The sequence below is a fragment of the Perna viridis genome, chromosome 12 (assembly GCF_037379345.1).
Source record: "Perna viridis isolate PV_CMFRI_1.1 ecotype Kerala chromosome 12, ASM3737934v1, whole genome shotgun sequence".
NCBI classification, from domain to species: Eukaryota; Metazoa; Mollusca; class Bivalvia; order Mytilida; family Mytilidae; genus Perna; species Perna viridis.
This window is the reverse complement of record NC_142456.1, coordinates 29,354,893-29,382,882: the sequence shown is the minus strand read 5'-3', so window position 1 is coordinate 29,382,882 and position 27,990 is coordinate 29,354,893. Positions and strand designations below refer to the sequence as shown.

General features: G+C 31.8%; 1 protein-coding gene across 1 annotated transcript; it reads right to left on the bottom strand.

Moving 5' to 3' along the window:
* Positions 1 to 3: 3 nt before the first annotated feature.
* LOC148601944 (uncharacterized) lies at positions 4 to 27,990 on the bottom strand. Its single transcript, XM_088554446.1, has 21 exons — positions 27,900 to 27,990; positions 27,721 to 27,734; positions 24,571 to 24,666; positions 22,787 to 22,855; positions 21,109 to 21,210; positions 20,807 to 20,818; positions 16,052 to 16,063; positions 14,551 to 14,652; positions 13,864 to 13,908; positions 12,908 to 12,928; positions 12,474 to 12,512; positions 11,945 to 11,959; positions 11,374 to 11,479; positions 10,474 to 10,482; positions 9,382 to 9,542; positions 8,380 to 8,415; positions 6,700 to 6,711; positions 3,207 to 3,248; positions 2,187 to 2,365; positions 1,261 to 1,377; positions 4 to 166 (listed from the first exon to the last, which is right to left on the bottom strand). The coding sequence occupies exons 2-21, from the start codon at positions 27,725 to 27,727 to the stop codon at positions 77 to 79; spliced, it is 1,272 nt and encodes a 423-aa protein (XP_088410572.1). The 5' UTR covers positions 27,728 to 27,734; positions 27,900 to 27,990; the 3' UTR covers positions 4 to 76.

Here is a 27,990-nt window from a genome sequence, read left to right as displayed (position 1 = left end):
AAGTACAATTATCATATTTATTTCACAAAATAAAAGCAAAATGCCACTTTTTATTGAGGAAACACCTAATTGTTGATCATTGCCATTCAATGGCATAAAATGTGTCAGATTCAGGCCAGTCAACTTTCTTCACTTTAAAATCATCCATACATGTTTGTGTCAACATCTATATTAAAATAAAGTTGTCAAAGCTTAGAGTATGCAGAAAATCTAAATCTACCACGCGAGTCGTAAGATTCCAAATATAAAATCATCGTTTATTGATATTCAGTATTATAGTTATGACATCGAGACTCAGTCTTGTATGGTTTTGTAGTCTCAACGTAAGCAGAGATCCGTACTTTTCTAGTTCTATTCATGGTACGTTTTAAGAGGACGTCCGTGCAAACACCAGGCAGTGGTTGGAACATGACAAGTTTTGTTTAAAAAAAAATCCTCCATTTAATATCACAAACGCATCTTTTCTCAACTTAAGTTAAATGTTGGTTTTTGATTAACTGCAATGGTTAAAGGGAAATAAATTACATTGAAATTCATTAAAAATAGGAGATAACTCTTCCATTTTGTGCAAAATTCGGTTGCTTTCATAATAAATTGTAAAATCATTTACTGAGCCATCCATTGTCAACTTTAAAAAAATGTACTATTGGACGTATATATGACATAAACTTTACATTTGAACACAAAATTCCGCATAATAAATTTGACCATGTGCCACATCCATCATAGGAACTGCTTAGTTTCTAAATGAGCAGTGGCTTAAAATATTCAAAGATGTACGTGCACATTTCCTCATTCAATGAAGTTTCATTGTTTCCTTATAATTATCTGCGCTCACTGAACTACTAAATCGTGTAAGTTCAACAAGTATATTTTTCGCCTGTGATAGGAAATGTTCCACTGGATCGTTGCGACATATGCGAACATATATTTACTACCATTGCAGAAATATTTGTTTTTATGCATACACAAACATAAGAAAACAGACACCGAACATCCAACATCGAACACGTCCTTTGAAAAACTTATATTAACCATATGAAAAGTATTATTGATGATTTATTTGGTTATTTTAATTTTTTTTCATGTTTGTGCTTGACTCATGGAAACATAACAAGCATAACTTTGTCTTAATATGCGTTTTACTATACATATGAAAACGTATGTTATAACTTTTCATGTGTACACGTCTCGGAGATTTATTTTCATCTTTTAAAATGATAATTTATCGTATAAAACATTCATACTTAAAATGTTTACCTCGAATGAATCTGTCTCTTCACACCTAACAAAAACACCATTTATCATGGTCGGAATTCCTCGGTGAAATTGCGCAATAGCAACGTATTTAGGAAGTGCGTTACAATTTTTTGTAACCTAGAAAATATGCAAAAGATGTAAGCAACTTAAAGTTAGATTACCACTGTAGATAACACAGACAAGTTTCAGCATTTTCCGTAATTCGTAAAATGCTGTTCTTGATGATTTTATACTTATGTTGACTTATGATTGCTTTTTTATCTCCGAAAATTCCAAATTATGACCACATAACACAACGAAGTTATACGTTAGGATTTAAGTAGCACTCCAGCTAAGAATCATACAAAATGTGATACATGGGTTGAAAGCCGGCATATTTTTATTTTTGATATTGTGTTTAAAATGCTTACGTAAACAGAAAATAATGAATTTTCATAGAACTCGTGTTCATAAAAAATATAAATCATATTTACAGAATGAACTGTCGAATTCAAATTAAAGGGTGACAACCCTGTTGACAACACTAAAATACAGTAGAAACCTTTGGATTTTTAATGTGAATTATCTCCTTAGAGCAGACAGATTAGAATGAATGATTATACATTTCATCATATAGACCCATTATGCAACTTCAAAACAAAAATAAAAATGTATAATTTTTTTTTGAGTGTATCACGTATAACATAATTTGTATGATTCTTAGCTAGAGTCCTACTTAAGGAGTTGCATATACTGATTGGAAATTCAATATGAACACTGTTGCAATTGATTTCCTCCGCAAAGTGTATTTTAGCCATTTCTCTGTCTTACCTAGTACTAAACCCCACCTCTTTTGTGTAGTATAACGGAGCCTATAAGCCAGCGGAGTGATACATAGCATAAATTAGGAAGCGGTAATTATCCGGATGAGATAGTTTTGCAATTACCTGAAGCCCCTGTCTCCATTTCGTACTGTTTGGAGAAGAACAGTGTTTAATAATAATCGCCTCAGATTGGTACATGGTTGTTGAGTTTGGACATAGCCCTGCTGTAGGTTCATCTATTCTCCCACCACTAGCAAGGGAGAGGATAAGATCAATTTCATTACAGGTGTTAAGTTCCGGAGCTGCAAGATATAAATAGGAGCCGAAATTGAAATTTCCATTGGAGAATTAGGGTACAAAACAAATATTAAAAAACCACGCACCGATACAAAGCGAGACAACCTGAAACAAAGCCTATAAATACAACATCACGGAAAAATGTTAAAAAAATTAAAAACAAAAAATAACAAAAATAACAAAAACGAAAAAAAAAACAAACAAAAAACACATCAACCCTTTTGTTTTTGTTGCAACTGTGCAATTTTGTGTTTGCTGTCTTGATTTTCTAATCTTCAGTTTCATTAAATTGTATCGTCTTCTTTTGCTTCCTGTTTTAACATTTTAGCCATGTGTTAAGACTTTGATGTCTCTAAATTTTTCTTCAGTTGTGATGATTTCGTATGTTTAGCACACTTTCATTATGTAGAGTAGAAAGAACATGAAATATAACCAATGACTCACAGGAATTAAGCACTAGGCTTTACGGAAAGGTCTCTACATTGACGATATTGAGAATCTTTCAATATACATGTAATGATATCAGTGAGGACTTGATTCTCACATTTTCCAGATTGTCCAAATTAAAGTTTTTTTTTTAATTTCATTTTCACCAAAAATAATAATTAAACACGACATGCCAACATTGCCTAAATTATGAGAATGTTATAATAAATGAATAAAAAGTATTTCGCTAAAGTCAACTACTGTTCTTTTTTAAACAAAAACAAAAACAAAAACAAAACAAAACAACGTGTTGTACCTTAAGTTGTATAGATGAATAACGTGAATAGGAAGCAACAGTATCCTAAAGTGAAAAAAGAGTAAGGAAACCAAATCAGACCAACCACGTGTTTATATACCAACCTTTTGTAGTCGTCGGTATTGTTGTAACAACTGCTAGTGTGCCTGTAAAAACGAAACCACTGTATATGCATTCAATTTATGCAAGTACATGTTCTCAAAAACTTAATGCCAGACATTTTAAGAACTATTAAAAGATGTTAACTTCTGAATAAACCTTAATTATGGTTTAAGACAGTGAAAGTCTATAGTCAGATTTCAGTAGACAAAATGAAACATCTGGTATTGCTTTGTTTTACCCCAATTTAACGAGTGGTTGGTTTATTGGAATCACCTTGTCCGTCCAAATTTTCGATGCAATTATCTCGCTTATTAACTTTAGTAACTCAGACGGATATGGTAAATAGAATTTTTTTTTTAAAGTTTTTTTTACGACATACAATAAATAAAACATAAGAATTGTTTGAGGTAAGGAAGTAAGTTTAAATCAAATGCATTTTCTAGCCTTTATAAGAATCAGACATGCAGCAGGTGATTTACGTATATTAAAAACCCACTGTTTTCACTTTTATTTCAGGAACAGTCACATATCTCGATTATAACCAGTCTGAATTTGTCATTCGGTAGTTGCACTTTTAAGATATATGTATAAATGGTGTATGAAAAGACATTTTGCAAGAGTTTTCGTTCTTGATTTGGTTTGCATTGATTTGGTTGATTTTAGTGGAAGATGAAATTAAGGTTTGTCCAAAATTACAGATCTAAATACAGAAAGGACATTCCTTTCGTAAAAATATAGCATATGAAGACCGAAAAAGCATCGTTTGTTCGGTGGCTTATTCTTCACCACGAATCAAGTCTACCATAAGCACTGTCTGAATTTTATATGGACTGGTACCTAAAAGTATTTAAACTTATTCATGTCATCGCCGACCACCAAAGAAAGGTTTTTGGCAATGAGGTATTAGTTAAAAAATGGCGGAAATGTTCTACTTGAATATATATTTAGGTCCGAGACTAAAGCCTTGTAAGCAAACTAATTATAAATCATTTTTAAAAAATTGCACTTTCATTTGAAATTGAATTTGTGTATTGTTTATGTGGACATTATTTCTCACTAAAGAGACAACGATATTACCATTTTAGCCATATGAGATGTCCTCAATAAAACGTTTAAACGAAGTCTAGTAAATACAAAGGAAGTTCGAAGTAGGGCGTTCTGAATTAATTACTCACAAATTAAAATCAGTATGGGAGTGAGAAAAAAAAAATCAAACACCACCAGAAAAATGCAAGACTTGGACATCTCATAGTAGTCTCGTCATATCAAATGATAAGAATTTCCCTTCTAATACGCTTAAATTCTCAGTGGTGAACCCTGAGGGAACTTAAATGATAAAATTTGTAATGATATACAAACGATGACAAAGAAAAGGAAACTTTGGTGGGAAGATGTATTGTTTATGCCGTCGGTCGTTGTAGTTAATTAGGATACGTAATTTTTGATCCATAAAGTTAATCTGTGGAGTAATATCACTTTGAACTTAGGAACGGAGAGACATATTTTTGAAGGCAAAAACAATATTAAACTTTCTAAGATGGAGAAATTTGTCAATGTCATGTTTTTTGACATAATATGTCTGCTACTATATTTATCGTGTAATTCAATGTTACTCCATTTCAATGTTTTTCAATGGCAGGGTGTTCCTTGTCTCATACAACTAAATTTACAACAATATGTCTTACGTACTATGATGTAGAACATTAGGAATAATGTCAGTTGCTTATCTCCGCTTATAAACTCGAATACTACACAGGCAAATATTTTTCATGTAACATTAAGGTTAATCGAGCTTCCACATGAAATTAACATGATTTTCACGTGACAATCACTTAACACGAATTTCATGTGAACAATTCACCCGAATTTCATGTGAACAATTCACCTGAATTTCATGTGATCTCTGTCACAAAGTTTATTTTTGAAATTCGTGTGAAAATCATGTGAAATAATTTTTCCTGTGTAAAAGTTATACATGACTATTTCTATAGAAAGACAATACTGAAACAAAAAAGCGTTTAGAATGGTTCACTGAAAGAACAATCAAGGGAACCAAGGTTATAGCGGTAATCAAAAGATTGTAATCCAAGGACAAAGACCAGACATGGAAAACAGACATACAAAACAAAGAACATAAAGTAACTAAAATCATACATACAAAGCAACAAAAGCAAATGAGCAACTCGGACTCCACTAAAAACTGGGAGCATGGAACAGGTGCACCGGTAGGGTAAGAGTCCTCTGCTTTTCTAGAAACACCCACCGAGTTGCTCATAAAAAGTCAAGTCCAGGGTAGACAAACGAGGAAAGGAAAACTATGACTCGTTGAATATATCAGTTTTCATGGTGCACCTGGGTACACCATAAAATTCCACGAGTTCACGATGACGACCATAAAACTTCTGTAGTAAAGACTTCAATCTTGTAGCAACATAACCCTGTTCCAGAAGCTTATTTGTTAGAGTTAGCGCGATGCGTAGTTTCGGCAAGCTTTGACATAACGTATGAGTTGTGATATGAACACTCCATACGGTCATATTTTTATAAAGAAATGGTGTCCACACCTAAGATACAACTTTATATTTATATTTTCCACGTCATCACGTTTGTCGTAAAGTTTGGTCAATAGTTTTCCTTTGCCATCGATTTCTAAGTGTAGGTCAAGATATGAGGCTGACTTCACACTGTCTGTAGTATCTTTTATCTCAAGGTCTTTGGGGTAGATGCGATATATCATCTCTTATTCACAATATATTCAAAGTAATCCTAAATATTGCTATTGTATTAAAAGATTTTAGAAGACAAATTCTTCAAGTAGGAAAGACCTGTTGTATGCAGTAGGGTTCAGATAGCATTACTCTAACAGTATGATAAAGGTGCATGTTTTTAACGACAAAAACGTTAGGCTTCTCCGCTCACATATTTTTGTATTGGCCATTCCTTAAATGCTTGGCAAGGTGTATTACCATTTAAAACTTCCAAGTTGTGACTACGTTAACATATGGTAGTTTGATACTTTCACGTAAATATTGTCTTTTGGTGAATAGTTAAGTGTAAGAATTTGTATGAAAAATCAGAAACATGCATGTAAAAGCCCCACCAATCTGACAATATAATTTCACTCAAGGAGGCTTTCTTTATTTGAAAAGACCATTAATTAATCTCTGTATCACTAGATTTGCTCAGAAAAATTTCAATAGAATGTAAGAAAGATAATATTTTTTTGAAAAAGTTATCTGCCCTTAAATTTTATTTTCAACGCATTTCAACGAAATTGTCACACAGTTTACCAAAATGATATGAAAAATATTGTTTTTCCTTGATTTTGACGATGCAAATAGTCCAATTAAACTTTCAAACGGTGTTTTTTCTTCACCCCATGTTTCACCCACAGCTTGATTCTTACTGAGACTGCCCCTTTAACACATATGTTTCATGATACCAATCAAGCTTGAAGCATGGAAAGCAAAGCAGAGGCTCACAAATTCTGCATACCTTCGGGATGACCTAAATAATTATAAATGATAGTGAATAATATACTTAATATGCGTCTTGACAATATAACTCAGCAGAATCAGTCAGCAAGAATTAATTTATCAATTTGAAGTAGGTAGACCTAGGCTAAGGGACACAACTCTTACAAATCATTGGAGCGTTTGTATTCTGTATTTGACATCAATCTCATGTAAGCACCAAAGTAATTGGGACTGATTTCATTCTGTTTCAAAGGAAAGCTTGAAAGGCTTTAGTGAAATTAAATATGATATCAACAAATCACTGATTTAAAGAGTTATTTCCCTTACCGTAGGTCAACCTCCTTAAGGTAGATCATATCTCTTATATGTAGATTTCATAGTTGTTCTCAAAGATGATCTTGAATGAACATACTTATGAATTTTAATGTAAAGACATAGGTCACCGAACTTCATTTCGAGATCAATTAAGTGACATTGTTTTAATTTCAAAAGAACTCTTTTTCCTTGTAAAACAATCCCATTATTTTTCTACAGAAAATTATCCCGCCAATTGTATCTCCTCTCAAGGAATGTTTGTAAATTGACTGACCACACACATTTTTTTAAAAACATATTGTTTTTACATAATTTTTAACATTTTTAATTATTTTGCAAGATGACAGAAAGAGCGCTTCGTGCGATAGGTTTTATTTACCTCAATTCGTCAAGACTTATCGAGCCCGATAGAAAAAAATAGCTTCATGAAGTCTTTGATATATACACATTTCATGTATTGTATAATAAAAAAAATTCTAAATTTAGATGTAATAGTACAAAATATTTTCTATGCTTAATGAGCGAATTATCAGACAGACTGTCTATTTGCAAATTCACAATTTTAGTAAAGTCAAGAACGCTAACGAAATATGTATATTTGGAAATAACAAAATACCACTCATATAAATATTGGAAATTAAGGTATGCTATACACGTGCTCAAAGATGTAACACTTCATTAGAAACATAAAAAATCATGTACATTGGAAGAATTTAATCCAGTGTTTTATAACACTGAAACTTTAGGTAAATGATCTTTGATATAAATTGGGTTAGACAAGTCTGACAACGTGGCTAGTGAATACCCTCTGGGACACTCTAATTTACGTCACTGCAATAACCAATAACATAATGCAATTCAATTGCTTTACCAGATTGATAGACCAATTAGCGAATGGAGAATTTGTGTTGGGTAATAGGCAAGTCTTGAAGTCAACAACACACTTATGATTATGTAATTATTTTTTTCAAGCGCAAGGAGCAACATTAAATAACAACCAAGTAACTGACCAATGATTTATCTATTTGTATTTACTCTGTACTATATTTGTCTTCAGTTGACATGTGCTGTTAGTTAGGAGTTTAATATTTAGTAATATTAAGACCTGTTTTATCTAGTCTTTAAGGTGGTAGACCTGGGATAAGGGACATAACTCTTGAAATCAGCGATATGTTTGTTATATCATATTCAATTTCACCAAAGCCTATCAAGCCTTCATTTGAAATAGAATGGAATGATTCCAAATTACTTTGATGCTTAGATGAGATTGATGTAAAATGCTTTACACAAACGTTCCAAAGATTTGTAAGAGTTATGTCCCATACCCTAGGTTCACCTCCTTAAAAAGCTCAGTTGTTTACAAATAATTTTAATAAATACTTACTTGTTTCGGGTAAGTCTGTTGCTTCTACAGTATACTCTACAAGATAGTTCATGTTTGAAGTTCATCGTTTTAAGTTTTACAAATTATGACCAAGTCATTTTTATACGAAACAGTTAAACTGAATGTAATTGAATTTTTTTACTCTATACTTAACTATATGAAAATTGTCGAATCCAAACTTAAAAAAATTATAAACCCAAAACGTTGAGAAGTCCCTTCTTGTAAGTGTGAATTATTGAAAACTAGGTAACTCAAACAACTGTCTAAACCAAACTAATTATACAGTCCTGAAGTGGTTCTATTTAGACATGTTGCATGTACGTATTTGTTTCACAGTTAGTTTTAGTGTACCCGTCAGGTCAGGAAATATACCAACGTAGAGGGTAGGATCATCATCATAACAATGTCCATACTTGTTTCACTGTAAGTTTTAGTGCACCCGTCAGGACAGATATCAATATAGAGAATATGATCATTGTCGTAACAATATACATACTTGTTTCGCAGTTAGTACCAGTGTACCCGTCAAGACAGATACACACATATATAAGGAGCCATCGTCGTAACAATGTACATATTTGTTTCACAGTTAGTCCAAGTATACCCGACAAAAGAGATACACACATAGAGAGTGGGGGCAATCGTCGTAACAATGTACATACTTGTTGAACAGTTAGTACCAATATGACTGTCATAACAGATACACAAATAGAGAGTGGGACCATCGTAGTAACAATATACATACACTTGTTTAAAAATAAGTACTAGTGTACCCGTCACGACAGATACACACATATAGAGTGGGGCCATCGTAACAATGTGCATACTTGTTTCACAGTTAGTACCAGTGTACCCGTCAAAAGAGATACACACAAAGACACAAAGAGAGTAGGAACATCGTCAAAACAATGTACATACTTGTTTCACAGTTAGTACCCGTGAACCCGTCAGGACAGATACACACATATAAGAGTAAGGACATCGTCGTAACAATGTACATACTTGTTTCACAGGTAGTACCAGTGTACCCGTCAGGACAGATACAAACATAGAGAGTAGGACCATCGTCATAACAATGTCCGGAGTTTTGGCATGGTGAACTATGACAAGCTAAAACAGAAAATAGAAAAATACTAGTTGTGAATTGAATCCGTCTACAATGCCTGTACCAAATTAGGGTCATTACGGTTTTGTCTTATTTTCCAGTTTTTGCCTTGATATTTTCATTTGACGAATCCTTTTGACTATTCATATAGTTTATAAGTTCGGCAAGATTGTTATCACCATTTATAAACTCAATTCTACTGGTATCGCTATAATGTTATTTTAAACTTTAATATAATCTCTAAATAATTTGAACAATCAAATTTCAATTTTTATTTTGTTACATCTGTGGTCCAGTTCTTTGTGGATTCCGAGTTATTATTGTTGCTTTGTATACATTATCTTGGTTATTTAATGTTCTTTGTTGTATGTTTCTTTTTTTCCTTTCTGACCTTTGTCCCTGGATTAAATTCTTTGGATTTTCCGCTAGAGTTCTTGGTTCTCTTGATTACCCTTGTCATTAAAAAAAAACAATGAGTGTCGAATAGGAAAACAAAAAGATTGAAAAAATTCTCCACCGTATCTCTCAACCTACACAAGGATTTTTCTATTAACACAACACATTTACTTTAGTTTTGTGGTTTCAGAATGACCCCTTTTCATAAAAATAATGTTTGTATTCCAAAAAGCTGTATGAGTTAGTTCTAAGACTTTGTATATCATTTATCTTTTACACTTTACTTGGAATAAGTATCTCTACATTTTAATACATATTCAATTGTTGTATAAATGTTGAATAAAATAACAGGTATAATTCTTAAGTAACAATCTTTCTAAAAATCAGAGATGAATGTATGATTTTCTCAAAAGTACATATCTGAATACGCAAACTATTATTATCATGTAAAAATATAGCATATGTAGACTGAAAATATATCTTTTTTTCTGTAGGTTTTTCTACATCGTGAATCACTTTACCATTGGCATTGTCTGAATTTTATATGGACTGGTACTTAAATGCTACAACATCAGTTTAATTTGTATACATACCGGAAACATCTAAAACAAATATAAAGAAACAACATAATAAACTGAGATGCTAATAAGAAAGTAGACGATATGTACCCATCAAATAATAGAAGTTAGTTATACAACATGAAGGGAAAACACATTTCGGTTCACAATCGAAGAGGAGAAAATAATTGTAATGTATATAAGTAACAGTCTTAGTAAGAATCATGTGAATTCTGTATTATGCGATATACCCCAAAAAGGCTACATATTTTTGTTTTTGTTACTACGTTGTTCCGTGGGTCTATATAATGAAATGTATAATCATTCATTCCAATCAATCTGCTCCTAGCATATACATGTAATTCAAATTCAATAGCTTTTAGTTTTTGTTTTGTTTCAGTGTCATTTACAGAGTTATCTCCCTTAATTTAAAATTCTATAGTACATTCTTTATAATTTCTATCACCTATGAACAGAGGTAATATTAATTTTGGTTTACTATGACATTTTAAACAAAATATCAAAAATAAAATTATGTAGGCTTTCCACCCATGAATCACATTTTGAATGATTCTGATCTGGATTACTACTTAATGAGTTAAAATAATCAAATAAAGATTATTTACAACAAATCTGCTAATGCTTATAAGCAACCGCCACTTAAACATTATAAACTGCGTTTGCGCATGCGTCAATTGTTGAAATGGAACAACGATTGGTTTATGACTTTTTACATCGAAATGAAGAAAATCCAAGAAATATCATTTGACATCGCCCCAAACAATATGTCTGAAGACATATTCTAAAAATGACATGTTTTATTTATTACTTTCTAGTTGTGTCACATTTGTGGTTGCATGTTTTTGAAACGTAAACACTTATTTAAATGTACTTCACACTGGTCAGTGAAGGAACAATGTCATTAAATAACCATACGTACCAAGTTCACATCTTTTACCGGTGTATTCTTTTGGACAGTAACAATAAAATCCTTCAATTGTCGCTAAGCACATACCCCTTACACAGGGATTAAACTGGCATGCTAAATTAACAACAAAATATAGAGATTTATTTAGGGAGAATAAAATTTAAACGTGGCTGTGTTCGTCCGTAGATTCGTTTTGTTTGAATCTTTGGTGTTGCTATTGTTTCATATATAGAATATATAAGTCTTGATTACACTCAATGAAATATCAATTCACCACTACCATTTGTACATCATGATACGCGTTAAACCAGAAAGCCTGGACGCGCTTTTTATAAGACTATTAAAATTAAATTAAGGAATTATACTAATAAGGTATTTAGCATAAGATCATTATCATTTATAGATATTGAAAATTGGAAATCTAGAAACATTCTTGTTTAAAAAATAGGTGTTATGTTTCTCTTATGTGTTTGTGCGTGTGTGTGTGTGTGTTATGTAGAGTTGATACGTATTTTTTCGTATAAGAAAACAAAAGCTTCTATACTTTGATGAGAAATAAAAAATAAACTTAATGCTAACCGTCTGGCTGAGTTGCTACAAATATAAAAAAAAATGATTGAATCGCAATAATGAGTCTTAAATTAGTGTAAATGGAATTGAAACGTTAAAAAACGCCCTCATTAACTCGTCATCATGATGTGGGTATGGTTTCATAAAGAATGTCAAATTCCTCGAATACCTTCATAACTCAAAATTCGACCAATCAAAACACTTGAAATTGAAGTTTTGAAGAAAAACTCAAGGATTCAATTTGATATTTTTTGTGAAAGCCAGGCCTGATCGAATCCCCGGGAATGAAGTTTGGGACAATTAGGAATGGGGCACAGGCAGTCGTGCAGAGGACAAGGAAGATGGAGAAACAGTAATAATTAGACACACATTTTTGATAAGGAATTTGTTACTTAATTATAAATGTAAAATGTAACTTGCATAATTCGTGTTATCACGTATACATGTGACAATGTTGAACATTAAATTGATGTTGGGAGAATGAGATAAAAACATAAAATTGTTGCATGCAAGTTAGAATAATACGGTTTAAACATACTTGCTGGAAGATTTGTGGTAGGAAGAGCACTGGTTGCAGCTACAATAGGCACAGAATTATGATGTTTGAATAAATATAGTACGATTGGATTGACAAAATTTATAAATATAAATCCAACCTGATGGAATAATCATACATTTAAATGTATTAAAACAAATTTCTTCTTGAATACATAACGAAATAAGTTTTTGAAAACACTAAATAGGAAGGAATGCTGGATAACCTATCAAATTAATATCCATTTTACGTTAACTATCGACCTCGTCAAATAGTAAAGTACATTTGTTAGTTTAACAAAATTGTATGACTCTGAGTAAACTAAACCTTTCTAGAAAGCCGGTGATATTTATTTCTTACGGGTAATAAAACCCATGTAGCGAAAAAAAATCTTATTTCACATTTTCTTGCTCAAAATGCTTTTTATGGTTATATACCTTGGGTCGCTGTAGGAGCATCTGTAAAAATATTAAATGGTTTTGATAATCTGACCGATATAACAAAATGTATTGGAATAGGTCTGGTACATTAAGTAATATATCACGAATTTCATTCAGGAAGATACATATACACGTATTTGTCAAAGGGAGGACCACTTTAACTACTGAAACTATTAAAATATTTGTATTCAATTCTTAAGATAGGGGCACGTTACAGGTGTTGTATAAGAAAAAATCAACAATTGGTAAACCTCACCTGTACAATTAGTAGATAGAGGTGAAACCAAAGGAACAAGGATTCAAACAAAAATCTGCCAGAACATGATCTGTCACAAAATATGTTTGCTCAATCCACGTGAAAATACGTGAAATTAATGAGATAGAATTATGATAAATTGTTTTTGCCTGCGTATATGATAGAATTAGAGAAGGGGAAGAAGAGGCCATTGTAAACATACTAATTTGTTCTAAGACAATAGTTATGGTGTGACGTAAAATTTTAGAACAGCATTTAAAACAATTTACACTTACAACCATTAACATTATTAGGGTAATTAATTGGAAAGAGTGAATAACCAAAATATTATCACGAGTGCCGAACAACGCCAAGATTTAACGAGTGTGCGGAACTTGTGATCATATTTTGGTTATTCACGATTAACAATTGATCATCCTGTTTATTATATAGATTTTCTTCATATTTTATCGATATTTTCAACATGAATTTTAAATTTTGTGATTGGTGGATTGATTTAAAAGTTGTGAAGTTTTAGCGGGAGAAAATCCGATATTGAAATTACCGAATTTATTTCAGTGTTAATTATCGAAATTTATTACACTGGGAACATTCGATAAAACGCTGATTTCTATATAATAAATTGAATTTCTCTCTTCTTCTGTTTTTTTTTCTCATCCACTCTGTCTTTCTCTTTCATTTGGCAAAGTAACCTTACCTGTTGGTCTTGGTGTCGTTGTGGTTATAGATATAACTGTAGCTGCTAATTTAAAATACACAATCAAATAGTAATTTATTTCTATGTATACTTTTGTATTGATTTTTTCCCGTGTATAATTCTTTATATTTAAAAATTGATTGATTGGTGTTATGTTTTGTGAGTAAACATATTTTAGCTCGCCACAAAACCTGGTTTAACCCACAATTTCACTACGAAACATTTCATTCATTATTTGATGTGCCATTTGATTTATGATTGTGATTTCGTTAATTTTTTATAACCTTTCTTTTTTGCATTGAAAAAAAAACATTTGCATCATTTGATCTTCATTACACGTCTGTGGAATTCAGTTGCTTTCCCAGCCTTGCACACTACCTTTAAGGATTCTGCATTTCATTCGTCCGATGCGTAGCATATATAAAGTATACTTCATAGCCATCGATATATAGACACAATTATTAATAAATCGTTGATTTTCCAGCTCAAAGACCTTAACCGTAAGCTACAAAACCTTGTCTATTGTGTTGGTGTGGCAGACGTTGAAGACTACTAAAAAAATCAGCATTACGTCTGCACATTGATACAAAAGTTTCAGTTGCGATATGAAACCGTCAAACACCTGAGCAGCGGTAACAAGCAAAACAATTGTCCTTCAACTGATGAAAAGATGTCTTATTTTCTTACATTCACATCTTCTACCGGAATAAGTGGGCAGGCAACTGCAGAGATAACGTACATTGTCATGGTAACAATGCCCGCCGTGGTAGCATGGATTTGGGTTACAAACTGTTGATTCAAGCATATATGAATTAATTGATAATTAATTATTCTCAACAATTAAAATTACAATTTATTCTAGAAAGAAAGTATTTCTTAATCATAGTGTATAACCAAAGTTTGTATTTAAATATATGGCCTGATATAAACGTTACATAATCACCATTCCAAAAGTTCCATTAAATCAGTAGTATTCAGATTTCTCTCCCCTTCCCCCACCGATATTCTTTATATTGAGTAGTTTTTGTTTCAAATTAGGCAGGAATTAAAGTAAATGTAAACATTTTATTTTACAACACCATTCCTTTTTCAAAGTCGTAATTCACATAATGTACACTTCTCCTTTCCCTCCGTATTCTATACAAAAATCCATTGAAGGGTGTGTTTAAAAATTAATATTGGAAGTTCACACAAATCCAGGTCAGTATTTGTAATCCAATTCCCAATTCAAAATATGAATTCAATCTATTTGCAATTATCTTTCCCTTATACCCTATACAATGTTTCATTTGAATTTGCAAATAGTAAGTTTATATAATGAATGGTCTTTATTTATATAAATAAGGATCTAATGGTATGGTATTTGTTGTATTTGCTTGTTCTGTATTCATTTTCGAAACCTCTTTCCTTTTGAATTAAATATGCAAATAGGCCAAATTCCTGATTTAAGAGTTAATCTTTTCTATTATATTTTGTACGAGGAGATATGGTAAAAACCACACGTGTCAGACCACGGACCGAACTCCAAACGAAATTTAAAAACAAAAATTGAAAAATTAAACGTTTTATTGAAGTACACCATAACAAGAATTCCATGAACTTTTATAAAAAGTCCTATAAAAACGATATATTTTCAAACGGAAAAGAAAAACCACGGAATGTACCTTCAAAAAAATTTATATGAAATACATTAGAAAAAAAATACAAGTAATTGCAAATGAATAGCATTTTTCTACCTTTCGCAGAAATAGTTATCTGTTATCATCTCTCATGAAAAATGGAAAGATATACTTTTACGAAAGAACAGGGCACACGCTATTCAACAGAATTTGTTCTTTCTTTTGAAATGAAATAGGCCAAATAGGCTTAACAAAACTTACATTAGAATATGAATAAAATGGGTTTGAAATAAGAAATAAATAATGAGGATATAAGTTGAACCCTAAAAATGTCCTACATGTCATAAGTATGGATAACAAATATACGATTAAGAGGTTACCATGCAAAACCTAACGTGAAGAATCCTATACAATCATACTAGTCCGAATTTCTTATAAACTCCGTAGTTTGTTCGGTTTACACAGGTCCAAAATATATTCAAAATTATATTATATAATGTGACATCAAAAAGTCTTTTGTTTAGACGTTTTATTTTTTTTTATCGAAAATACCGATGAGATGTACTTACGTAGTTGATAAGCTACAATAAAATGATTCAAACAATACTATTATTTATAAGGTAATAAGTGAATAGTAACAGGATAATTAATCAAATAAATAACCAAAATAATATCACGAGTGCCGAAGAACGCCTAGATTTGATGAGTGTGTGAGACTTGTTCCGCACACGAGTTAAATCCTCAAGCTTTCTTGGGACGAGTGATCATATTATGTTTATTCACAATAACCAATTAATTATCCTATGTATCATATATATTTTTTTCATAATTAATCGATAGTTTCAACATGAATTTTAAATTCTATTATAGGCGGATTGATATAACGTTTTGGCAGGAGAAAGTCCGAGATTGAAATTACCGAATTTATTTCACAGTGTAAATTATCGAAATGTATTGCACAGGGAACATTAGATAAAACACTGCTATCTATACAATAATATAGTTTTTTGTAAAAGCATATCAAAATACAGAAAGGATTATTGTTACGCAAAGATATAGCATATGTAGACAGAAAAAAATCCTTTCTTCGGCAGGTTCCTTACACTGTGAATTACGTCTACTATAGGCAGCGTCTGAATTTAATATGAAATATAAAAGTAACCGAAGCATCCACATACCACAATTCGAATACACCAAAATTCAAGTGCATTACCAAAAAAAAAAAAAAAAAAGAAAAGAAAGAGACTATCATCAATACTCAATGTATACAGAATAAAACACAAATACCTGAGAACAGAAGATAAGAAAAATAAGACAGCACAACAAACTCTTATGTACTTGCTCCCCTCCCCCCACTTTTAGAAAACATAGAACGACATCTGGCCCCAAAACTTGATAAGTTGGAGAAAATTCTTGACTTTTTGTAACGTCATTGATTTCACAGACATTGATTTGAGTTACCATGGACGTTAATAAAATTCTCAGTCTTAAGTATTTTTTTTTTAAATTGTGGCCCCGAGAACAGGTGCTCTGGCAGCACAAGCATAGGACAAAAATACTGTATTCAGACCAACAAGATTCGGATAATGATATTTACAGATATTAATGACCATAAGATATAAAGGATGGGGCCCATACGGCCTTATTCTGCCTACTGAAATAATTGGTAAAACAAATTGTCAAACATTCGGAATAAAACTAAATAATCATATAATTTATATTGTAAATTTCCAATTTTATTGATTAAGTATGTAATTTAAAAAGTAACGATTGAGAAACGCTTGCACAAAAACCGTCTTGAAGGCTATTCAGTAAATAAAATGGCATTTTTTCACTCTTTTGCAACTTATTTCATAGTGAGATCCAGCGAAACGATTGAAATTGAAAGTGTGCATTTATATATTCTGTTTACTGGAAAAGGGATTTTTTTGTTAACGCTGGATCTCTATGCGCATTTATTAAAAAAACGTTCAAAATTCACGCTAAAAATCGCTTCAAAAATTATTAAGTCCAACTTAACCTGGACCTAGCTAATTATCACATGATTAAACGCCTGGCCATCCGTGTCACCTAATTACACCGTTTGTTTTCAATATTTGTTTGCTTTACTTTCCGTATTAAAATCTCGGTGTTCTACATAATGATTTTTTTTTTGCGTGGACTGAGAGGCTTTTAATAAGCTGGTACATGTATTATAGAAACCAGCAGCACGCTCTCTAAAGATACTGTTGTGTATATGTAGCAAAGCAGCTCATTCTCAAATATATCCAGCAAAGTTAGAAACACTGTTTTAATATCAAACGCAAATAAAAACTTAACTTTCTCCTGGTTTTTATTTTTGCATCAAAAACAAGCTGTGTTTATTTATCTAATAAAGTGATTAAGAATAGTGTCAAAACTGCTTTCTCTCTCCGGAAAAAAATCTTCAATACATGTATATGTACAATGTACACATATCTCAAACATGTCTCTGCACGTATTCCCTATGCAAAGTTTACTTGATATTTATTCAAATTTTACACATTTTTTGTTACTTGAATTTCCTGTTTATAATGTAATTTGAACAATTTCAACATTTCTTTCGTACTAAGTGTACACTTTTTTTTAACATATGCCAATACCGACCCGTATTTATAATAAAGATGGTGCTGTTACCTGATGAATTAGTTTGTCACACTGTTCATGAGGTGCATGGATGTACATGTAAATTCCCCACGGTCATGTATAAATATTGCTCTCCATGTATTTTAGTATTTGTTACATGAAAGACATGTATAATCTGAAATTCGGCCCAAGCGCTGCTATATTGCTATTTGTTGTCAGCAGTCCAGCTTTTAGTCGTATTTTCGAATATGTTCATACGAATTTTAGCGTAAATGTTTTGTACTAAATAAAGTTGTCTTTTATTTCAGTCAGCTGCATCCTGTTTTGCGTTTGTATTAAATTCTTGTCTTTCAAAATTTTGTCATCCGCCTATTGAAAATCTTGAAAAACAAGGGCAGGCACGTCCCGTCTCGCGGATTTGGAGAGGCGCGACAATGCATTTTTGATTGTTAGTTATAGATTAAGTAAGCGTGGCATGGTCGCGAACTATTTGAGGTTTTGTGGTAAGCATATCCACATGACATTTAAACGAAACAATTTTTGATATGAAAAGCTTTTTTCGCATTTGAGCGAAAATAATTCATGTATTTGCATAGGCGTCAATGTTCCTAAACTCGGTAGAAGTAGACTTGTCCTTACAATTATCCAGAAGAGGGAGATTTGACGTAGCGTCAATTATATGACACGTTTTATTGATAAAAAAAACTGCGCTAGAATTTGTGACAGATTAATTTCAAACATTATAACACTAAATTGCATGGTATTTTTGGAAATAAAACTGTAATTTTTATCAAAAATTGCAGTGTGTCATTTCTGAGCTTCATGACTTCCCTGTTTCTCCCAATCTTTGTGACCGAATACCAAAAGTTCGAAAGAGGCAGGTTTAAAGCTCCCGGACGAACAGTAGGATATTACGGAATGTATGAGGAAATACCGAGAGTCTCCCACTGAAGACGAGAGAGTACACACACATATACAGATGCATTTATTTCAAACTGTCCAATTTATCACAATTCGAAATCATAAACTTAGCTATTTGTTATCAAAGAAAATTAACGTCCATATTTCCTCTTATTTTCTCAAAAAACAAACGTCGTAACGTTGTGTTACCGCTGTAGGTACGAACAGCGCGTAACGTCATACATTTATCTTTAAACTTTATAAATTTCATAAGCATTAGCTTTTGCCAAAAGTAATGATTAGTTTATCAACATTGAATTATACATATACTTACTTGAAAATATTAAACACGATGCAGCAGGGATCTGTCTATCTGTCTGTCTGTCTGTCGTTAAGCACAAGAAAGAAACATCTGTGACTTTTAACTGTTTATTTGAAGATATAGTCACTCATGCATTGCTACTACATGTATGTATTTGAGGAGGCAATGGCAACACATGATCTGTATTTTGTCCCTTCTCTGTTGATTCCGATTTCAGCGGAATACTCTCGATGATCGCCGAATTTTATATAAACGTGTTTTAAAATATGTTAAAACTGTTGAAAAACACTAATTTACGGAGCGGGAGACAGAAATTATTGCTTGCTTATAGCTTTCTTATGCGTAGATTGAAGTAAAGATTCCTTACAGGGATAAGTACGTGACTGTACCAAATCGTGACTACCCAATATGTTTTTCACACATCTACGTCAGGCACTGAAGTTAAACTTGATCGCAATTACGACTAAAAACAAAAAAAAAAACAAAAAACAAAAAACAAAAAAAGAAAAAAGAAAAAAAAAACATATGTCTACATTAAGGTAAAAATGTCGCTGCCTGGTTTTACAATCCTAACCCGAACAAATCGTAACTATATAAATCAAACAAATAGTGTTAAATAAAACACCAAGGTGTAATTGTTTTTTACTTTATTCAACATATACTGATTGAATACGTATATAGCTTATTTATTTCGTTGTAAAAGATAACATATTGTTTTTATTATTATTATTATTTTATTAAAAGGGAAGATAAAACAAATTGTTTCAAGTTTCAAAAAAAAAAAAATGAAAAAAAATGAGAGACTAGAGAAACTAGAGAGCCTTATGTACCCTCATCCTTTCAAGGTTAATAAGAATGGAAAGTTTTACAGAAATCTTGAATATAACATATACATGTATCAGTATATAAGACAAAGGCAGATGTCACTGGTGCTTCCAAACTTTCGATCATGACGAGTTTGCAAGTATTAAGCCACTTTCAATGGTAACAAATAATGCTTAGTTTGAAAAATATCTTTGATAATTTGGTATTGAATTGGCATTATACATGTTAACGCAATTGGTCAATAGTCAAAAGTCTCAATGAATAAATTATTTTGTATTATCGTAAAATATACACTTAATGCACGTATATAAATATTTTTAGGTTGATGTTCAACTTAATTCGACATAAAAGAACAGAAATTCCTGTATGACTTGGGACTTGCGCAAAAATTGTAATCTCAATGGCGGGTCTATGGAGTGTTGAGGGTTCCGAACTAGACTATAAGTGAACGAATAATAGCCTGGAACCCCGTTTTACGCAATAACGACTTTTAATACGCTTTCAAAGTAGAATTCGACATTACTTAGTGTACAGACTGTTGAATTTGTGGAGCTATTTCTCATTATATCTTACAAAGAGTTGTGTGTAAAAGTTCGTCGGCATTCTTCTTAGTACACATATCAATAATAGAGCTCAAATAACGTGATCAATTATAAGAAAGGGTATTACTCACTTGGATGGTTCACTGAAATATGAAACAAAATGTTTGTAAAAAATGTTAAAAAGGGGGCAGTGATTTATTTATTTTTGACAAAAAAGATATGGACAATCTTGTATCTTTTCCTTGATTCTGATACCGCAAATAATCAAATTGCATTTTCAAAATGGTGGGTTTCGTTTTTTTTTATTTCGGTTGAGAAACCTTGCATTTTTATGATATGACAACAACATTCAAGTTCAGGTGCTTTGTTTTCTATTCCTTATGAACAAATGTACACTCATTTTGATATTGAATAAAGGCTCTAAGGTACTCACAATCGTTTTCACAATGAAGTCCTCCATATCCACTGCGACAGTTACATCTATGGTGACCATGATGTCCTTCGTAAGTACCACCATTATAACATATCAAATGATCTGAAGCACAAATAAACATTAAAATTTGGATAACACAGACTAAAATGCAAAAATACATTTCATGGCACTAACACAATTATCATTATCTGATATTCCATTTTAGAATAAAAAATCATGAAGGCTAAAAGACGAATAATCAGGAATTAGCAGATTGGAGTGGTGGTAATCAAAAGAATATATTTCAAAAGAATAGACAGGGAATATGGACATACACAACTAAGAACATGAAATAATCAACATAAATAAAGACACAAAAGTAAATAAGCAACCCGGAGTCCACTAGAGACACGGAGCAAGGACCGTGTGCGCTGGTATGGCAATTGCCCTCTGTAAATGTTCCTCGCCTCAAATTAATGATGCATGTCACAACAAATCAATATTATACAAACGTCTCAGAATGTGATGACTCTATTCGCTACAATGCTCCATCCATTCTTCAGACCTTTCTATGCGTTTACATATCTTCCCAACTACTTACAACACGTATTTTGTTATCATAGGAATCAGGGAGAGAAAACCAAAATTAAGTTGAGAAAAACCTGAACATTTACAGCCAACAACATCGATATGGCAATCAACCTAATAATTCCTGCCCACTGCTTTCTTCAGTCGCCGTATATAGGACTACCAAAACAACTCTTCTCACATTCTGAAACACTATTTCTTCTATCTCCTCAGTTTTATTAAGTGGCAGTAAAATGCATCAAATGCAAAAAAAAAATCATTAAAGAACTTTCCGAACAAACTATTCTTATACACATTGAAACATTCATCAGCAGACACAATTTCAATATAGTCCATTCCTTTAGACCGGTATCATTCCAGGTTATATCGATAACATGCATTTACCGGGTGATAACGCCTTCTTGTTGGTAAATCACGAACCTGAAGTTAATAGAAGCAATTATGCCAAATTTCCAAATCTCTCAAAATTATAAAGAAGACCATTTTAAAATATACTTTGCTTTTAAGAATGATATTATTTTCAATCAAACCTTAATATGTATATATGCAATTAATATTTTAACTTTCGTTTTTGTGAATCATTTTCTTACGAACCATAAGACCACCCAAAGAATACATTTATTGACTTGTATTTTTTGTATTCAGAACAAGGTTGCTTTCCTAATTTAACATCCTGTAAAATATTAACTGAATGAGTGTTATTTTACATGATTTCACTGAAAAAATGCGATCGATTCGACTTGCCATCATTTTTACATAAAAGCGGATTTGTGTCTACTACATTTTTTTAATCACAACCATTAATGTGTTTTCTATGGATGGGAACAAGGATTTGAACGGTAATCAAGAAAAAGAAAATCCAAAGATACCAACTAGACAGGAAAAATAAACATACACTTTAAAAAGCGTGATACAACCAACCAAAATAATGCGTTCATAGCAACAACAGTAAATGAGCAACCTAGTACCTTTTTAAAACTGGTAGAATAGCCAGGTACACCGGAAGCGTTCTATGCTTTTCTAGAAACATCGACCGCATTCTCAAAAAATGTCACACAAATCGGTAGAGAGTGAGACGTCTTGACTAATAATATATTGAATAGTTACTTACTGCAATGCTCTCCCTCGAAGCCTTGGTCACAGACGCATACGTCTTTATCAATGTAGCCGTTCTCACATCCTGAAACCAACATTTTTAAATAAACAATAAAACAGAATGATAACTGCATTGGTTCTCAATTTAAATTAACAGAGCAAAGGAACCGGGGAGGACAAAACTTATTCCATTGTAAATGCTTACATTTTTGTCAGATTATCAAGCATTAATTCATCGGAAAACCGAAAACATAGCTGAACCGAACAAGTTCAACAATCCAAAAGGTTTTGCTTCAACAAGTTTTACAATACATACAAAAATATCAATGGCAGATTCAATGGGTGTGTTCCAACTATAGTTGTAAACACATGTATTTTTTATACAAAAGTCTTGGTGTGTCTCAAATGTATATCTAAAAAAAGTCAGGATATTTGAAAAAAAAATGTATATTTTACATTAACTTGTATTTTCACCAGAAGCTTTCCCCAAAATGTGAGAGTCGCTTTTCATACTCATACGCTGCCAATAAAGTTTTATTTCTCATAGATAACACTTGTATCCAAATATTATTGAGAAGTATGCAGTTTCTGACCAACAGATTAAGGATGATCAACTAATTTATTTTCTATACTTTTACCTGTATCTAATTATTTTCACATTGAACTTTACGTATTTAAGACTTATTTTTACATAAAATGTTATTTGTTGTTTATCTTCTTCTACTTGATCGCCATTCCTTTTATTCTCACTCATCAATATTTCATATATTTTGTAATGATTTCACAACTGATATTACCAATTTTTACCTGTGGCAATTTTATGCTGCCTGTGTATATTGTAAAATCTACCGAAAATGATAAACCGCATGAAAACGGGAGGTTTTGCGCCCTATAAAAACTAAATCATTTCCATCGGAAATTCCATTAACAAGTCAGGACCATCGCGGTGGTTTTAATCTTTCTGGTTTTCTCCTTTTTATGACGATTCCTTTTGACTACTGCCTAGCATGTCACACTTCCGTGTATTTATAACCCTTCATAAAAATCGTTTTATTATTAGTGATGCTTAGAACAGCACAAATACACGGTCTTGTGCGAGCACTTTTGCTAGTAGATGTTGGTGTATCGGCAAAAATGCCAAAACGAAAACTTTCGATAAAAAACATGATCCATATTTTTGTCATAGGAGGAGGACAATTCAAAGACATTGAACAACCAATACCTATGCAAACTTTTCTAACCCTCGCATTTTTTTTCTTAAATCTGAAAGAATTAATAATAAAATGTTTGTTTGAATGTTACATTTTAATTTCTCTTTTAGTTTAAACATATTTTATTTCAAAGAATACATCAATATATGATATAACGATATTATAATACAACACAAGTATTCAGAAACAAATCATTTACTTTTTGAAATGTAAGTGTGCACCTTTAAGTATAAATCTTATTTTGTTCTAAAGTTAGAGCATCAGACCCTTTAAGTATAATGATTCCTTTTTTATAGTGCATATGCTTAACAAAAAGTCATTAGGTTTACAAAACGTATAAATCGTTTTCGGCACGCTACTCTTTATATTATATTCCAAAGAGAACACACTAATTTAATTTAAGACAGACAGATTATACATTGTTAAGATAATTTAATTCATGAATAATAATTTTATTTGCTACATTTTCGTGGATTATTTCTATTTTTAATTCGTTATTATGATTAAACCACTCCGTTTAAGATTTAAAAAAAATTAAGCTCTTCAGACATTAAACAGACTTTTTAAGTGAAACAGTAGCATATTTTACCTGGTCCTCGTCGCTTTTTCATACTGCACATGGATTCGTTTACTGACAACACAGCAACAAGTAATAGAGTGATGAATGTATGTGAGGACATGATTCCTGTTACAGATGGAATAAAAATAGAAAGATAAACAAATGTACGAACATATAAGTATTGAATCCGTTCAATTCTAACTTGTTGTTTTCTGAAAGGTAACTATCATACTTTATGATTTATTTTAAATCTAAATTTATTTTATCTTTTCTTATTCGTACTAGCGTTTGCACAAGTTAAGGCAAAACGTATATGTTAGATTTTTGCAGTGTTTTCTAGAAAAGCAGAGGTGTACCTGACCCATTCTCCTTTTTCAGTGGTAGCTAAGTTGCTCGTTTACTTTGTACGGGTTGTGTAGTGTATTTCATTTATTTGTTTTTGTTGTATGTGTCTATTTTTCTTCTCAAATCGTTATCCATTGATTATCTGCTTTTTAATTACCGTACGAATCCTGGTTCCCTTGGGTTCCCTTTCAACCGTAACTCGATGATTTTTTTTGTCACATAAAGTGCTGTATGTTTTGTTATTTGTTTGTTAAAATTTGTTTTAGGGGTTGCATCAGAGTTGTACTGTGTATTTATGCGATATTGGCAGGATATCCCTGTCCTAAAAGTATATGTATTAGACATTGCCTGAGCTCTGCATCTAGGAAACAATATTAGAAATAATCCTATATAGAAAAGCGTTTGAGTAGAAACACACAAACCGCTAAAGATGTTGGAATGTATCAACGATAGAAACGAATAGTTGACAATTTCGAAAAGGAAGTCGTTGCGTTTATCATAAAATTTGGTTGAAAGTTTCCATTTTGCTTTAATCAATTTTAAGATTAAGATCAATATGAGAGGCAGTCTGAAGTTCTTTGAACTAACAATCTTTTGACAAGATATAAACTATTGTTTAAAAAAGATTCAGTGATAGAGCACCATCTATTTCGTTGAGGTGTAAACAATCTTTGTGGCAGTTATTGTATTGTTATTAGAGCAAGTTATTTTGGATTCCTCATGGAAAAATGGCAAAAGGTAAACAAATAGAGATGCACAATTAGTGCCCATTTGGTTTCCTACTATTTATTGAAAAAGCGAGGTCTTGACTAAAATTTGTTGTCTATAATAACGTATAACATGATGAAGATTTCATCATATGTCTTTTTTATAAAAATACCCGCAGTCTCCGTTTTTAATAAAAGGAAGCATTGAATTAAAATTGTACCGCTTATGCGGTGATATAAAAAGGTTGAAGAATAAAAACCATTCTTCGTTGTAACATACAGAAAGAGAATTTGTCATAAAAATCCATATGTGATTAATGCAACTTGTTAACCTTTGATGAAAAAATTGTAATGCATTTCATATAGTTAATACCTAAAATTACGAAAACTAGAAATATAAATGAATGCTATTTCTGCATTTCAGATACTAATTTTAATGATTTCATGGGAAGACAATAGTACCAATGGAAACAAAAAAAAATAGCAAAACCTTTATTTATGTAATATACCATATAGATAGTTATTTTCGCCATTGTTTTACCTGCTTCATTGAAATTATGAATTGTTCAAATATTAACAAACAAATAGCAAAGCGTCAGCAGTGGGATTATTCAAATATGTTAAAATCCAAAAACGCATAAAGCAGAGACCATCTACATACACAATGTAGCGAACCGAATAAAAAAATACACATAAAAACTTAAGATAAGACTTAACACAAAAAAACTAAAACAATAGCAAAATGGACTGCAAGAAATAAAACTGGGAGTGACATCAAGTGTTCCGGAAATGTAAGCATGTCCTGTTCCACAAGCGGTCAGATCCGATTAATACAAATCCAGCACCACAGCGTTTCATTGTTAACCGGTCATGATTTTGTTACCAAAGCGATTTTTGGTTGTTGGTAATTTGACCCAATCAATTATGTACCGCATAAATTCATGTCAAAAAATCCTTTGAAGGCTACCGTTCCTACCTTATAACTCTTTAGTTTCAAATTCAAACATAAAATTTGAAATATTTGTAAGATAACGACAATAAGCAACTGAAAAATGGTGGTATTACAATGGAATTTATAGTTAGGATTCTTTTTGATTGGGCATATCAGTCGTAAGTACTGATGTTTGTTTTTTTTTTATTTACTGAGAAACACATAACAAATAAGACGACTCTGTTTCGATTATAAAAGCCTGAGGAAAATTATGACTAAATCAATAATAGGCTTGAACTGACGTCGAGTAAAGGGATTCATAAAAAATAATGTCTTCTATAAATTATGAAATTGCTTTTTGGCCATCGCATTCAATGGATAATATTTTCACGTTAAGGATATTGGACTTAGATATGTTAGCCTCAGTCTGTCCATAGTCTTGATAGCAAAATTGAATTCTAAACATGGTGTTCCCCTGCTAATAAAAGAAACTTTACTAGCAAGGGAAAATTAAGTAATACTAGGTGGAATATTTTCATTATGCAATTTGTTGACCCATTTGTCCCCTGTAAACGTGTGCCCATATCGTAATTTGTCATGTGTCACATTAAAGTTTTCAACAGTTTTGTATTATATTATATAAAGGGAAATCACAATGCGCTTTTTTGTGGATATTGATATAAGAAACTCTCACGATCGTTGCAAGTTGCGTTATAACCAACATTTAGCTTCCTATTTCGATATTTTTGGATTTATATACTTCTGGTTTATTCCTTTATGGGAATTTCTTATTCTTTTTCTAATGCTGCTGGTCAGAGACTCTCCTTTATTCACATGAACAGTGAAATGTACAATAATTAGATCATTGTTATTTTTAACTTAAATGATATCCTGCTGTAAACGTATTTATTTTTGTTTTCACGAATTCTGTCAAGTGAACATATATTCGAGGGTATCAATTGTCGTGGAATCAAAACTTGATACGCATTACACTCTGTAAAACATCAGATTTACGGGTTCCAAGTTTGCAACTTTTTGTCCACCGCGAAAATAGCGAAATATTATTTTACTGCGAAAGTTTAATACGTTTATAGGTATATTTTAGTTGTCTCGTTTCAATAATTCACACTCGAAAAAACACCGGTACAAATTGGAAAACGGATGCCATGTGGCTTGCTACCTTAAAATGTATCTTACCTTTCATCAAATAACTGTAAAAAAATAGATGTCGTGAGTGATATATATGGGTTACTCAATTACACGTAACAAGACCCTCTTTGAAAATTAAATCATTAAACTTTAAAGAACACAGAAACAACTTCACAATATTCAGAAACCTATCAATTTCAACTGAAAAAGTTACCGTTGATACATACCAGGTCTAAGAAAAGTCCAAACGTGACCAAGTGTCTTATCAAAGACTGAATATCATAGTATTATACGCACCAAGGACAGAGCTTGTCACCT

What these genes read in the sequence shown, in the direction of transcription:
- LOC148601944 (XM_088554446.1), bottom strand. An exon ending in CTTCGAGGGAGAGCATTGCA is followed by an intron (nt 21,211 to 22,786) that starts GTAAGTAACTAT and finishes TTTGTGCTTCAG; the next exon opens with ATCATTTGATATGTTATAAT. An exon ending in TGGTACTACCTGTGAAACAA is followed by an intron (nt 8,416 to 9,381) that starts GTATGTACATTG and finishes ACTATCTTGTAG; the next exon opens with AGTATACTGTAGAAGCAACA.